General features: G+C 41.2%; 1 protein-coding gene across 1 annotated transcript; it reads left to right on the top strand.

Annotated features, from left to right (window-relative positions):
• Nucleotides 1-125: 125 nt before the first annotated feature.
• On the top strand, nucleotides 126-14,470 carry LOC308108677 (protein polybromo-1-like). Its single transcript, XM_080461822.1, has 30 exons — nucleotides 126-239; nucleotides 3,065-3,213; nucleotides 3,350-3,447; nucleotides 3,553-3,700; nucleotides 3,888-4,037; nucleotides 4,425-4,544; nucleotides 4,633-4,701; nucleotides 4,783-4,881; nucleotides 4,973-5,058; nucleotides 5,154-5,239; nucleotides 5,334-5,550; nucleotides 6,081-6,222; nucleotides 6,324-6,418; nucleotides 6,532-6,811; nucleotides 6,950-7,055; nucleotides 7,168-7,807; nucleotides 7,891-8,102; nucleotides 8,193-8,378; nucleotides 8,745-8,902; nucleotides 9,000-9,248; nucleotides 9,329-9,474; nucleotides 9,735-9,892; nucleotides 10,306-10,489; nucleotides 11,028-11,229; nucleotides 11,323-11,524; nucleotides 11,658-11,810; nucleotides 12,367-12,525; nucleotides 12,936-12,988; nucleotides 13,255-13,444; nucleotides 14,060-14,470. The coding sequence occupies exons 2-30, from the start codon at nucleotides 3,073-3,075 to the stop codon at nucleotides 14,221-14,223; spliced, it is 4,893 nt and encodes a 1,630-aa protein (XP_080317948.1). The 5' UTR covers nucleotides 126-239; nucleotides 3,065-3,072; the 3' UTR covers nucleotides 14,224-14,470.
• The last annotated feature ends 79 nt before the right edge of the window (nucleotides 14,471-14,549 follow it).

Here is a 14,549-nt window from a genome sequence, read left to right as displayed (position 1 = left end):
ATTACACTGCCTGGTTATCTAATATATTTAAGTAAGAGAGAAAAACTGATAGAATGATGTAAATGACATAAACCAGAACCCAGATATTGTCCCGTACTTTTATTGTGAATGGACAAACCGGAAGCGATGACTACATGATTGATAACCTGACACTTGTGTCTCACCGTCTAAAATCGATAAGTGATTGGCTTTTTGTTCAGGGTCTACATTTTGGGGGTACACCTCCGCCTTCATTACAGGTAAGCTAACGGGCATGTCAGCGGGTTAAACTGAGCCATTTGCCAAACGAGTGTCGTCGTCGACACACCTCCGGGCAGCTTTGTAACGTTAGTCGCCGCAGTGATGCCTTTGTGTGTCGGCTTCGAGGAGGTAGATGTTGACGGCTAACCGTGAACCGTGAACCGTGAAACGCAGCAAACATTAGCGGCCGTTTGGTGTCTACCTGTCCGCCGCGGGGGTGACACTCACTGCAGGCGGGCGGACAGCTGCCGCTCCTGGGGGGCGGCGGACCGCGGGATGTGCGCAGCTGCTCGGTGGCATTATTTTCTTTTTCTTTCTTTCTTTCTTTCTTTTTTTTTTGCTTTAACGTTTTTAAAAACATTGTTCCCAGTATCATCAGTGGTTGTCTGTCGATACAGAGGTGAAAGCAGACGGTGCTTTCCTGAAATACTGAACATCTATTCTGATTTAAAGGCCATCAATTCATCAGAGGGTCCAACACACTTTTTTTTTTTCAACTCAAGGTTCAAGGTTATATATGTCCTAAAGCATATTACACGATTTAAAACATTAAATTAAACATAAACTTGCGTTCACACAGAAAGACATGCTTAATGCATTTAAATCAATCAAAAGTTTTCTAGTATGAAGTGAGAATATATTCTAAAAACTTACATTTTGAGTCTGATTATCAATTGGAGTCAATATATAGGAATTCAAGTTCATACATATATTAAAAAAAAATTCTATAGTGGCAAAAACAGCATACTGATTTTAAGGCATTTTTACAGAGAAAAAAACCAACAGTTCCACCTGAGCAAGCAGAAAGAAATAACTGCCTTTTAACAAAAAGAAACCTGTAGAACCAGGCTCAGAGGTGGCAGCAGCTTTCTGCTCTTCTGGTTTGGGATAGACCCACTGTAGGTGTGATGAAGGCAGAAGGCTCATACCACGAACTTCCAGTCCCACTGTCAGAGATCCTGCAGAGATATTTCTTCTCCAATGCACATTATATATACACTCATCAGCCACATAATTAGTGCCTCGGTATTTGAACCGGCCAAATAATCCTGGCTGAGGTATTTACACATAGGGAACATGTAGTCAAGATGACCTGCTGAGGTTCAAACCGAGCATGATAATGCTCAATTATTGTGATTTACATAAGTTTGAAAGTCCTATGGCTGATAGTACCAGATGTGCTAGTCTGAATATTTCAGAAACTACACACACACAAACACACACACACACACACACACACACACACACACACACACACACACACACACACACACACACACACACACACACACACACACACACACACACACACACACACACACACACACACACACAAAACCGTCTCTTGGGCTTACAGAGAATATTTTGAGAAAATGAATTACCCAGTGAGCTGTACTTCTCTGGGTGGAAATATCTTCCTGATGACAGAGGTCAGAGGAGAAACGTCACAACGGTCCGAAATGATCCTGATCCAAACCATCAAAAATGTTCAGAACTATCAAATAGAATAGAATTGAAGAAATACTTTTTTGAATTGTAATTAGATGTTAACCCTTTGAATTTGGTTTTGATTCCATGAAAATAAAACACACAAAATGAGTTATTTGTCTTACAACAGCTGTTAGACAGCTTTGCAAAGTTTTTTAATCAGTCTTGTTTATGTAAATATTTAGCCAAAATAAGGACTTTGATGTATTAATAGTTTTTTTCAAGCATTACTTTTTAAGTCATCGAGAATAAAACATTCCTGGCGAGTCCCTTTGGAACCATATTTATTTATTCTCCAGTGGGTCTGGGCCCGCCTCAGGGCCTCGTCCTAGTTGGACGGTAAACCTCTAACGTGAGGTGAACAGAGGCTTTCGCTCGGGAATCACACCCCTGACAGTCAGAACACAGCGGGTCGTCTCTGCGTTGGTAGGAAACCTGACTTGGCCCCCCGTTTTTGTTTCGTAGTGTGTTCTGCCGCAGGATCCTTTGTGTCAGTGGAAAGTTCAAGAGAGAGAGTTGAGAGTAAGCAGAACGATCTGACTCCTCCAGAAGTCCACATCAGATTTTCCTTCAGCCGTTGCAGATTCAGCAATGCACTGGAACAGTTTCAGTGCTGTGTGAAAAGTGGTTAGGGACTGGATCAGTACCTCCAGAAGTGCCTGATAATGCAGTAATGCAGTCGCTGTACAGGAGCTGAGCTGTACAGCAAAGTGACTTAGTTTTACAGCTCCGGTAAGGCAGTTTCTGAAATGTGATATGAAGATAGCTGGATGGACCGGGGATGAAAAGGCTTCAAAAGCATCACAGTCATGAACTCTTTTTTTCTATTCTTACAAATACTTTTGTGTTATATGGTACAGTTACAAATACACATCATGATTCCTGTGTGCTGTGGACAGCTGTGCATTTATAAAGTTATCTACATTGCTCATCACTCTACGGGAGCCTTCTCTGCTCAAACCTGTGGCGTATGTGGGGCATATGGACCACGGCTTTTTCAAGTTTCATCCACGAAAACTGTCTTGTTTTTCGAGAATACAATATATTCTTTGGTATTTATTTTGTACTACTTCAGTGTCTTTTGTTGTGAGAAGCCACACTGGACCTGCAGTGATCAGCTGGTTCTAAATGTCACAACATTATCTTAAATAATATCAACTTATATTGTTAATTAGGTAACATGGACGGCAGCTTGGTCAGCTGCATGGTTGATTATCCTTTGAATAGATGTTTTCAAACAACAAAGTGTATTTGTTTATATTTCACCATGTGATAATCTTGATGAATATTTTCTATCTAACATTATTTGTTCATTATTTTAAATTTGTCTTCTCAGGGTCGGTCATGGCCTTGAAAAGGAGAAGGGCGACGTCCCCCTCTAGCAGTGTGAGTGGAGGAGATTTTGACGATAGCCAGACTTCATCGTTAGTGTCTTCCATTGGGAGAAAGAGGAGAAGGACCTCAAACATTCCAACTGTGGACCCTGTAATTTTACAAATTTCAGTAACCGTTTATTTATTTTTTTCAAATGATCTGTGAGAACTTTGCTTCTTCACGGATTGATCGAATAGACGTGTTGGAGGATGTGGCTGTCCTTCATACTTTACATCTTGTTTTGCAGATCGCCGTATGTCATGAACTGTACAACACAATCAGAGATTACAAGGACGACCATGGCAGGATGTTGTGTGAGCTTTTCATCAGAGCCCCCAAACGAAGGCGAGGAGACGAACAAGCGCACATCTTAACCAACCATGTGACACCAAGATGAGACATATTAGGAAAAACTGATTCCTTTTAATGATTTTTTTTTTTTTTTTGCAGGAATCAACCAGACTATTACCATGTCGTATCCCAGCCGATTGACATGATGAAGATCCAGCAGAAATTAAAGATGGAGGAGTATGATGATGTTGAACAACTAACTAGCGACTTTCAGCTTTTATTCAACAATGCAAAAACCTATTATAAGGTAAAAAAAGAAAACCATATATATATATATATATATATATATATATATATATACATATACACACAAAGTTATATGAAGACAGACAACTGTCACAATCTAAGTGATATTAATAAATATCATATTTATTAAAATGGAATATTAAACTAATGCATCAATCATGAAGTAAATTTGCCTTCCCTGAATATAGTCAGAAAGTCCTGAATACAGGGCTGCCTGCAAACTGTGGGATCTTTACCTGCGCACCAAGAATGAGTTTGTGCAGCGGGGGGATTATGATGAGGATGAGGAAGATGGATATGAAGCTGCAGACAATCCAGGGGGCTCCACTGAAGATGAGGTGACATTTATGGACTAATGATGACTTTTCATTCAGTACATATCGTCAGTAATATTCACCTTAATAATATGATGTTGAAATCATGGCTTAAATTTGTTATTTAATTTGCTTTTCAAGGTGTTTAAACAACCACACTTATTACATTACCCGCTATATTACCTTATGGTGCCTGTTTGAGATCTTATGAAAAAAACATGAACTATAAATTGAAGAAACTTTCATGAGTTTATCGTGTTTAGGAAAATGTGACGTAATAATATAAAGCATGAGTAGTTATTATCATGAGCTGGAATTAAAAGATTATTTTCAATGTATAGCTAGTCTGCATTATACATCAGTAAACCTAGTTTGTTCATCATGTTGTACTGTGCGACTATTTGTCAACAGCAGAGTGCACCTACCACTTTAAAGGAAGTCCTTGAGCAGCTCCTTGACGCTGTGGTGTCGTACTCCGAGCCTACTGGTCGCCTCGTCAGCGAATTGTTCCAGAAGCTTCCCTCCAAAATGGTATCAGCAACACTCGGTGTGATTTGTACAATTTACCAAATGAGCAGCTCTGCCTTGATTTGTTGTCCTTGACCTGTTTTTCATTCAGCAATATCCTGATTATTATGCTATCATCAAGGAACCCATAGATCTCAAAATCATCGCCCAAAAGATTCAGGTATAAAAATTACAACTCCCCTGTGAAATGCTGATTTATGTGTTTCGAATTGTTTTGCTAACGTTGATCTTTTGCTTGCAGTTGGGTCACTACAGGAGCGTCACCGCCATGGCTAAAGATATTGACCTGCTGGTCAAGAATGCCAAGACTTATAATGAACCTGGATCACAAGTGTTCAAGGTTAGTGTGAAACGATGAGACTGTAAAAATAGGATGCGCGAATCGTCTTTATGTTTGTCAACCTTTTCAATGAATTTCCCATGTGTTCCAGGATGCAAACACCATCAAGAAGATTTTTGCACAAAAGAAGTCCGAGATGGAACACGGGGAGCCAATCAAGTCAAGCATTCGTATCAGGTACTTTGGGAATCTTCCCCGGGAACGCTGTGGCGAAAGCGAAGGATGCCTGTATTTTAAATCTCTCTTTCTCTTATGCTGCCCGTCTCTTAAAGAAATAAAAGATCTGCTCAGGGAGATCGCCTCTCAGCTATCACCATGGCTCTCCAGTACGAAAGTGATGAGGAAGGCATTCTGTCTGGTACAACTATACTTCTCTGTTAGACAAGCATACACATTATTCTGTAGTTATTGTGATGAAGGCTAAGTTATCATCTGTTCATCACTTTTCTTAGGGTCGGTCCACTATGATGAGGGAGAATCCGAGGCGGAAAGTATGACCTCCAACATGGACATGAGCAATCCCATCTTCCAGCTGTATGAAGCCGTGCGAGGAGCCAGGAATAGTCAGGGCCAGCTGATTTCTGAGCCTTTCCTGCAGCTGCCCTCCAGGAAAGACTATCCTGACTACTACCACCAGATCAACCAGCCCATCTGCCTCCATCAGATCAAGTAAGAAAGAACTAGTACTCGTATTCATTTCACGCGAACTGGTTTCAATCATTACACACATTTTGATGTGTGTATTAAATGTGTGGAACATTTTTGTCTTAATGGTAATTTCTAATATCACAAGGGGCTTTTAAAATTTAGATGCCTATTTCAGTCGATTTTTTGGGGGGGGGGGGTGTCTCAGGAGCTAGGAATGAGTGACTAAGTGGTTCACATATCATTATCACATTGTACAAGAAAAATATTTGCTTTATATCAAGGCATTTGTTTATTGACTCCTTTAAATTGGTTTTTGGTGCAGTAAAATCAAGAGCCTAAGAAATGCTATATTGTATAAAATACAGACATTTTGGGTTAATTAGTTGTGGAAAAAAGACATTGTTATTATTCAGTGATGTGTTTTATTGAGATTCATCAGCATGTTGTGTTTTCATTCTGTACATTAAAATCCAGCGTCACCCACACTCACTGTACCATACAGTATTTCTGTTCCCTCCTTCCCAAATGTGAGAGCCCGTAATTCCCCACAGGAACAAGATGAAGAACAATGAGTACGAGAGTGTTGAGCATGTCGACTCAGATTTGACGCTGATGTTCGAAAATGCCAAACGGTATAATGTTCCTCACTCCTCCATCTACAAGCGTGCACTCAAACTTCAGCACATCCAGCAGGTCAGTCAAAGTGTCTTCTGTGTTCAGTTGGATCCAAATATTTTTTTACATTTCCGTCATCTTTAACCATTCAGCCTCTTTTTCACTCGTTACCCGGCTAGATAAAGAGGAAAGAGCTTCTACAAAGAGATGACGACGATGGAGACAGCATGCTGTCGTCTGCCACGTCTGACACCAGCAGCACAAAAAGAAAAAGGTGCACACCGTCACGTTACCGGTCAGCTTTCTGATTTGGTAGTGTTTTTGGTGTATGGTGGGGGGGACCAATGGTGTGACGCCGTGTCTTGGTTTGCATCTGGTTTCTTCCAGTCACAAGAAGAATACAAAGAAAAATCGAATGAAAGCTCTCTTCGCTGCAGTGACTGAGGCACGAGAAGCTGGCACTGGCCGAAGGCTGTGCGACCTCTTCATGGTCAAGCCCTCAAAGAAAGACTATCCCGATTACTACAAGGTCATCTTGGAGCCAATGGACCTCAGGACCATTGAGTACAACATCCGCTCAGACAAGTACATGACCGAAGATTCGATGGTGGAAGACATGAAGCTGATGTTTCGCAATGCGCGTCACTACAATGAGGAAGGTTCACAGGTGAGGCTCAGTTTGTTGTGTCATGTTCTTCGAGTTAAGTCGTTATTTTTTACACAAAGATGGATATTGACTTGTTGTTTTTGATGAATTGAATGTTTTTACACTGATGTGGATCTCATGTTGCCATTCATTCTGTAGGTCTACAATGACGCCGACATTCTGGAGAAGATCATGAAAGATCGTCGCAAAGATCTTGGGCCTGCAACCGATGACGATGATGTGATGTCACCAAAGCTGAAAATACGTAAGACACTTGGTCAGACAATTCAACAAAATCTATTCTAATAAATGTGCTCATTTGTTATTTATTGAAGATAACACAGACATTACATTAACCACATTTTTTTTTTTTTCAGGAAAAAACAGCATAACTTTGAAGAAATCAAAATACTTAACTCCTTTACAGCAGAAACTGAATGAACTTTATGAAGCTGTCAAGAACTACACAGATAAGCGGGGTCGTCGTCTCAGCACGATCTTCCTGCGGCTGCCGTCTCGTGCTGAGCTGCCAGATTACTACATTGCCATCAAGAAGCCAGTGGACATGGAAAAGATCAAAAGCCACATGTTGGCAAATAAGTACCAGGATGTGGATGCCCTGGTAGAAGACTTGGTGCTCATGTTCAACAATGCCTGCACCTATAATGAGCCCGAGTCACTGATTTATCGGGACGCTCTATTGCTGCACAGAGTGCTTTTAGAAACAAGACGTGACCTGGAGGGAGGGGACGATAACCATGTGCCTGACGTGCCCCGCCTCATCCAGGAGCTCATCCGCAGCCTCTTTGTCTCTGTTCTCGGTCACCAGGATGACGAGGGACGGTGCTACAGCGATTCACTCGCTGAGATCCCTGCGGTTGATGCTGCAAACCCCGAGAAGCCTCTCCTCAATTTTGATATTATCAGGAAAAATGTAGATCGTGGTCGTTATAAGAGGCTGGATGTTTTTCAGGACCACATGTTCGAAGTGCTGGAAAAGGCCAGACGATTAAACCGGTGAGACACTGTTTTCCTATGAAGCGCTGAATCAAATCACCTAAGGGAAAGCCCAAAGTTAGTATAACATATTTCTTTTACAGGACAGATTCTGAGATCTTTGAAGATGCAGTGGAGCTGCAGCAGTTCTTCATCCGCATCAGAGATGAGCTGTGCAAGAATGGAGAGATCTTGATGTCACCCGCTCTGAGCTATACCTCTCGACATCTGCATAATGATGTCGACAAGGAGAAAAAAGACAAGCTTCCCAAGGAGTTTGAAGAAGACAAAATCAAGAGGGAGGAGGAAAAAAGAGGTACCTCACTTGACATTAAAAAAAAGGTGCATAAACATGCTATGTTATATGCAGTCGACTCATTTTGCTGAATACGTCTTGAATTCTCAGAAGCTGAAAAAAGGGAGGACCCCGTTGGGGGGTCATGGCAATCAAACCTTCAGCGCACATACAGCCAGGACTGCAGCTTCAACGACAGCATGTACCATGTAGGAGACTATGTGTACGTGGAGCCTGCTGAGCCTAAACTGCAACCTCACATAATCTACATTGAACGCCTCTGGGAAGATGACACTGGTCAGTTTTTAATATTAGTGAAATACATTTTACATGATGTTTTGGTTATTCTGCCTTTTTTCAACGGGCTGCGCTTTATATCAGTGTCCTCAGTATAGGAAGACAGACTTGTTGTTTTTGTCATTGTCTTTTTCTATTGTGGACATCTTTAGTACAGTGGTAGAATTGGTCGTCTTTCAATCCAGGGTTGCTGGTTTGAGCTGACAACTCAGTCTGCCCTTATGTCACACAGTGAACTCCGAAATGCTCCCAATGTAGATTGAGCCCCTTCCAGTGCAACTATTGCGAGTGTGTGTGCCCGTGTGTGAATAGGTGAACGAGTATAGCAGTTTGAAACCATTTTCCATTGATCTCTTCTCCACACAGGGGAGAAATGGCTTTACGGCTGCTGGTTCTACAGGCCAAATGAAACTTTTCATTTAGCCACGAGGAAATTCTTGGAGAAGGAAGTTTTCAAGAGTGACTATTATAACAAAGCTCCTGTCAGCAAGATTCTGGGTAAATGTGTGGTTATGTTTGTGAAGGTATGTACTGGTTCTTCTCACAAATAATTATGTTAGGTTTTGTTGGTAATCACTAACGTTTGTGTTGACTGAGTTTTTCTGGTGGTTGGTATTTAAGGAGTACTTCAAGTTGCACCCAGAAGGATTCAGGGCAGAGGATGTCTATGTCTGCGAGTCACGCTACTCCGCCAAGTCCAAGTCTTTCAAGAAGATCAAACTCTGGGCCATGCCCTTGAGCTCTGTTCGGTTTGTTCCCAGAGAGGTACCTCTACCTGTAGTGCGTGTGGCATCCATGTTTGCACCCAAACAGGAGAAGCCACCAGAGATGGTTGATGAAAGCAAAATGACAGATGGCATTGTTGACAAGGTAAATATCAAGTCTGATGTTTTTTGTCAAACTCATACACACTTAGGTGGTACTGTCTGTTACTAAAACTTTGTTTGCAGGACAGGGAGGATGTCCCGTTGGATATGACTAATGGAGAACCCGGCTGTCAGTACTATGAGCAGCTCTGCTACAACAACCTATGGCTGAAAGTGGGAGACTGCGTCTACATTGGGTCTCATGGACTAGTGCGCCATCGAGTGGGCAGGTAGAAGAAATGCTCATGCATATATAGATATATATATATATATATATATATATATATATATATATATATATATATATATATATATATATATACACACACACACACACTAAAAACCTACAGGCATTTCAGTGCTCTTTTTTTGCTTCTACTCATTTGGACAAAAAACTGCACCAGTGTTTGTTTGTTTATTTTAAATTTTTTCTAACCATTGACTGATCTCATGGTTTATGGTCTGCTTCACTTGTTTCAAAACCGAGCAGGATTGAGAAATTGTGGATGCGAGATGGAGCTGGCTACTTCTATGGTCCCATATTTATCCATCCAGAGGAAACTGAGCACGAGCCCACAAAGATGTTTTACAAGAAAGAAGTGTTCCTGAGCAACTTGGAGGAGACTTGTCCAATGACCTGCATCATAGGTATCCATGCACTCTGAATACCAACAATGTAAAATTGCTAAAATTAAATTCATAGCTTGGGTATTTTTTTGTGTTGTCATTGAGGAGAAAACATAATCAGCTCCAAAATAATACAAAAATGTTTTTAAACATGTCGTCGTTTAATGTCCAGCAGAAGTTAGAAAGTCTTAGAAGCCCGTTTTTATGAACTGTATAGATATTGTTGCCAGTAGCATATGACGTGCTTTTTTTTTTACACCTGAGCTGCTTGTTTGTTATGTATTTAATGCCATATTACTTCTAGACAATTATCTAGTTTATAATCAGAAAAGCAAAACAAAATCTGGTTGCTGTACAGAGCCATGTTAGTGATTTTTTGCTACCTGGACACATGTGGCCAAAATACATTGATTGAACGCTTTCTTTCTCCACAGGAAAATGCATTGTGTCGTCCTTCAAAGACTACTTGTCGTGTCGGCCCACTGAAGTGCCGGAAGACAATGTTCTACTCTGTGAGAGTCGCTACATTGAGAGCGAGAAGCAGATGAAGAAGTTCAAGGGGCTTAAGCGCTTCTCACTCTCTGGAAAGGTGGTGGAGGATGAACTCTACTATTTTAGGTGATCAATTCACACATGGAAAATAGATATGAATCTTGTCTAAAATGACATAAGTATTCAATAGTCCTAACTTAAATTAAACACAATATTATTGGTATAAAGTGCACTTGCATTCGAGCATGGAGAGTAGTTGTCTCTCACAATTGTTGTGTTTGCTCCATGTATTCATAAGGCTGAAATTTAAAAGGCTAACAATCTGTCACAGGTCAAAACAAACAGTCACATACATGTTCATATCTATGAGCAACTTTCAGTCAATAGGTAACCCAGCAAGTATGTCTTGGAATTTTGTGAGGAAGCCTAATGACCTAAATAAAACCTGTAAAGAAGTCACTTCCTACTATTTAACCCAAGTTTTATCACTGTGGGGCAACAGTCTTAACCACTGTACATTTGTCCTCTTCCATAATCATTCATTTATGCCCTCTCACTAATAATAAAAGAATCCACTGGTGAGACGGCATTTTTCCAAAACAAATAATTCATTGATATAAAATGGATAAGTCATGCATTTTATTTTTTATTATGTCTTGTACAGAAAGCTTATAGTGCCCCAGAAGGAACCATCACCTCTGCTAGACAAGAAGATTGCGGAACTTGAGGCAAAGTTCGCTGACATGACTGACGAAGAGCTGGAAGATCTGGGGGACGACGATGGCGAGCTGAGAGACCAGTCTCTTCCACAGATACGGTCTTCCTTGTCTAGTGACATGGATATTATGCCTTACACTCCTCCGCAGGTTGGGTTCCAAATTTTAATTCTGAGGTTGTTCATTATTTGGTGGTGACAGTGTAAACGTGCTGTAAAATGTTTTTCTTGTGACGGGTTCCAGTCAACACCCAAATCTATCAAGGGCCTTTCAAAGAAGGAAGGCTCAAAGCGGAAGATCAACATGAGCGGTTACATCCTGTTCAGCAGCGAGATGCGAGCAGTCATCAAAGCCCAGCACCCAGACTTTTCCTTTGGGGAGTTGAGTCGTCTTGTTGGTACAGAGTGGAGGAACCTGGAGAGTTCCAGAAAAGCAGACTATGAAGGTGCGATTTCAATGTTTTTTTTTTAATATTATTATTGGTTTATTTTTCATTAACGGATATTTCACTGTAGTATTGATCCCATGCTGCCATGTTGTGTAACGCAGGGTTCAGAACTTGTGTTTGTCGGTTGCAGAGCGAGCAGCTAAAGTGGCCGAGCAACAGGAACGTGAGAGGGCCCAGCATCAGACGTCCCCAAGAGCAGGTACCCCAGTAGGGGCACTGATGGGGGTGGTGCCTCCCCCAACCCCCATGGGGATGCTAAATCCCAGCATGACACCTGTGTCAGGTAACCCCTCATGGATGCAGATGGAGCCCCAGTGTACACTCACAGGCTGGAAAAAGAAGCTGAACTGCCAGAATTACTCACATTTTAAGTGGCCTGCACACACCCATGCCTGCATGTTTGCTGTGTTGTGATGTTAAGCATCATTTGCATTTGCTATTCATTTATTAACCCAAAGCTTGAATTGTATACAGCACTCATAATGCTGCAAGACTCACGTCATGATGAAAATCAACATAGTCAACATTGCAATTCTAGTTCTTGATTGGACTGGATGTGAATGTTGACTTAAGCATGAATAAGGAAGAATGCTGTAAACCATTTGAGGATTGTAAATTGAAAAACAAACAAACATGTAACATTTTAGTGCATGTCCATTATTTTCATAGAAATCCTCCATTTCTGTGTCTTTGACTTTCATTCATCTCTGTCCTCATTTTTTCTTTTTTATTAGATGATAGCATTAACTGGACATCGTCACTGCAATGAATGCTTGGTGGTGAATGCATGTTTGACTGATGCATGTTGCTGTTTTTGCTACTGTTCCCTCTTTGAGAAGGTATGATGGGTGCGTTTAGGCCAGCTATGATGCCCCTGCAGGCCTATGTTGAAGGCATGTTTAGTATGATTGGCATGCCACCACATCACATAGGGGTGCCTGCCTTTCCCCAACATCCCCTGCTCGTTTTGCCTGGGTTCCCTGGAATGTCGTACTTTGGTAAGAACGCTGTCATAGCCAATCCACCTGTCGCACGCAGTTGCTTCCTGTCGACCAATCTGACTTGCTGGAGGGGCTACCTGTACCAATAGGCAAACATCCAGTCCCTTAAATTGTTGGTTTAAGGACAATATATCAACTGGGACTGGTGCCTTTGTGCAGCACAAGTAAACTTGATGGTAATGTCTTCCTATCATAACAGATTGTTTTTTTCTCTATTTTGAATGATGTCAGAATTTTGTCTTTTCATGATTGGCACTCCTGGGAGTTTGATCACATCCCAAATTCAATGTAATTAACATTTCTAAAATAAAAGTAAATGGAATTCAAAGACATGGTTTGATTATAATCCAGAAGCAATTTGCTTTCTTCACTTTTTAACAATGTTTTGATGTCAAATTTCCTTACAGGCGTTAACGGCATGGGAGGTGGACATGGAGCAGGAAACGTTCATGGATCTCAGGTGATGCTCTTCGGTTTCATGACAAGATAAACACAGTATCCTAGATGTAAAATCAGATCTGACATAAATGCGCCTCCTTCTTACCTCCTTCTACCGCATTTATCAACAGCAAATGTACACTCGCTCTGTGGAGCTGGAGGTGTTTGTCCACTTTACAATAACAAAACATTACTATACAATTTAGCGTCGTCTGTCTTTCTCTTTGAAATGGACAAATGATTGAATTCATCTAATTTTGTTGGATGTGTTTGATTGGCTCTGGGCAGCAGGCTCCACCACCTTACCCAGGCCAAGGTCAAATGGGTCAACCTGCACTCCAGCAGCCCTCCACTCCGATGTTTGTGTCTCCACCAGCCAAGTCTCAGCGTCTGCTCCACTCCGAGGCATACCTCAGATACATAGAGGGCCTTAATGCTGAGTCTTCCACTGTAAGCAAGTGGGACCATGCTCTCTCAGGTAACGTATAGACTTAAATAAATGACCAGCGCTTAATTACACACTCACCTGCTATTTATTAGGGACAACTTGCATCCCTGCTTGCTTTCAGAACTGCTCTAATCCTTGATGGCATCGATTCAACAAGGTGCTGGAAACATTCTTCTTTTTGGTACCATTCTCTGTAAACATTAGAGATGGTTGTGTGTGAAAATCCCAGTAGAAATACTCAGACCAGTCTGTCTGGCTCCAAAAACCATGCTGTGTTTGCTTTTGTTTAAATCACGTTTCTTCCTCATTCTCCCTTTCAGTTTGAACTTCAGCAACTCATCTTGATCACGACGATCCATTTTAAAATTGTGGCCATGTTGACAGATTAGCTATTCGCTTTCACAATGAATGGAACACGTGTTTCTAATAAAGTTCCCTGTGATTTTATATCTAGTGACAATGACACAGATTTCCAATGTGCTGCACGTATTGGATGTCTTGCTTGTCAAACATTTAATTTTGACCCCTGAATGCACATTAACTTCAAGATGTGTGATCGCCCTCTTAAGGGACAGACTACATGCACTGATATTGTTTTCTCCGTTAAAATATATGTTAATGCGTTGTTGTTGGTTTTTTTTTCAGTTCAAAAACAAGATGTGCGCTTGACAAAAGAGCAAGAGAGTCGACTACCCTCCCACTGGCTGAAGAGTAAGGGAGCCCACAAAACAATGGCGGATGCACTTTGGAGACTCCGTGACCTGATGCTGCGGGACACCCTCAACATCCGTCAGATGCACAATCTGTAGCATGCCCACATTGCGAGCCTCTGTTCTCCAAACCTGTGAAACAGGAAGAGAGTTCTACTCAAAAAGAGTTTTCATTTTGTGTTGTCGTTGAAAAATATATTTGAAATCATACCAGCTGCTTTTTGTGTTGAAGTGGGTATATGTTTTACAGTTTCGATAAATTGTTCTAAGTGCATTATTGTCAATGATGGTCAATGTCTGTGATGACGGCTTTCATGCTTTCACAATAAAAATGGCGAGAGTTCAGTTTACAAAATTGCACTTTGTGTCTGATGTTTGTGAGTAGAAGTGTAACAATCTTTTATATCTAAGAAAATGTTATAGTA

Source organism: Lipophrys pholis, assembly GCF_963383615.2.
Source record: "Lipophrys pholis genome assembly, chromosome: 4".
NCBI classification, from domain to species: Eukaryota; Metazoa; Chordata; class Actinopteri; order Blenniiformes; family Blenniidae; genus Lipophrys; species Lipophrys pholis.
Note: the sequence above shows the minus strand (reverse complement) of the source record. Positions and strands in the feature narration are given on the sequence as shown.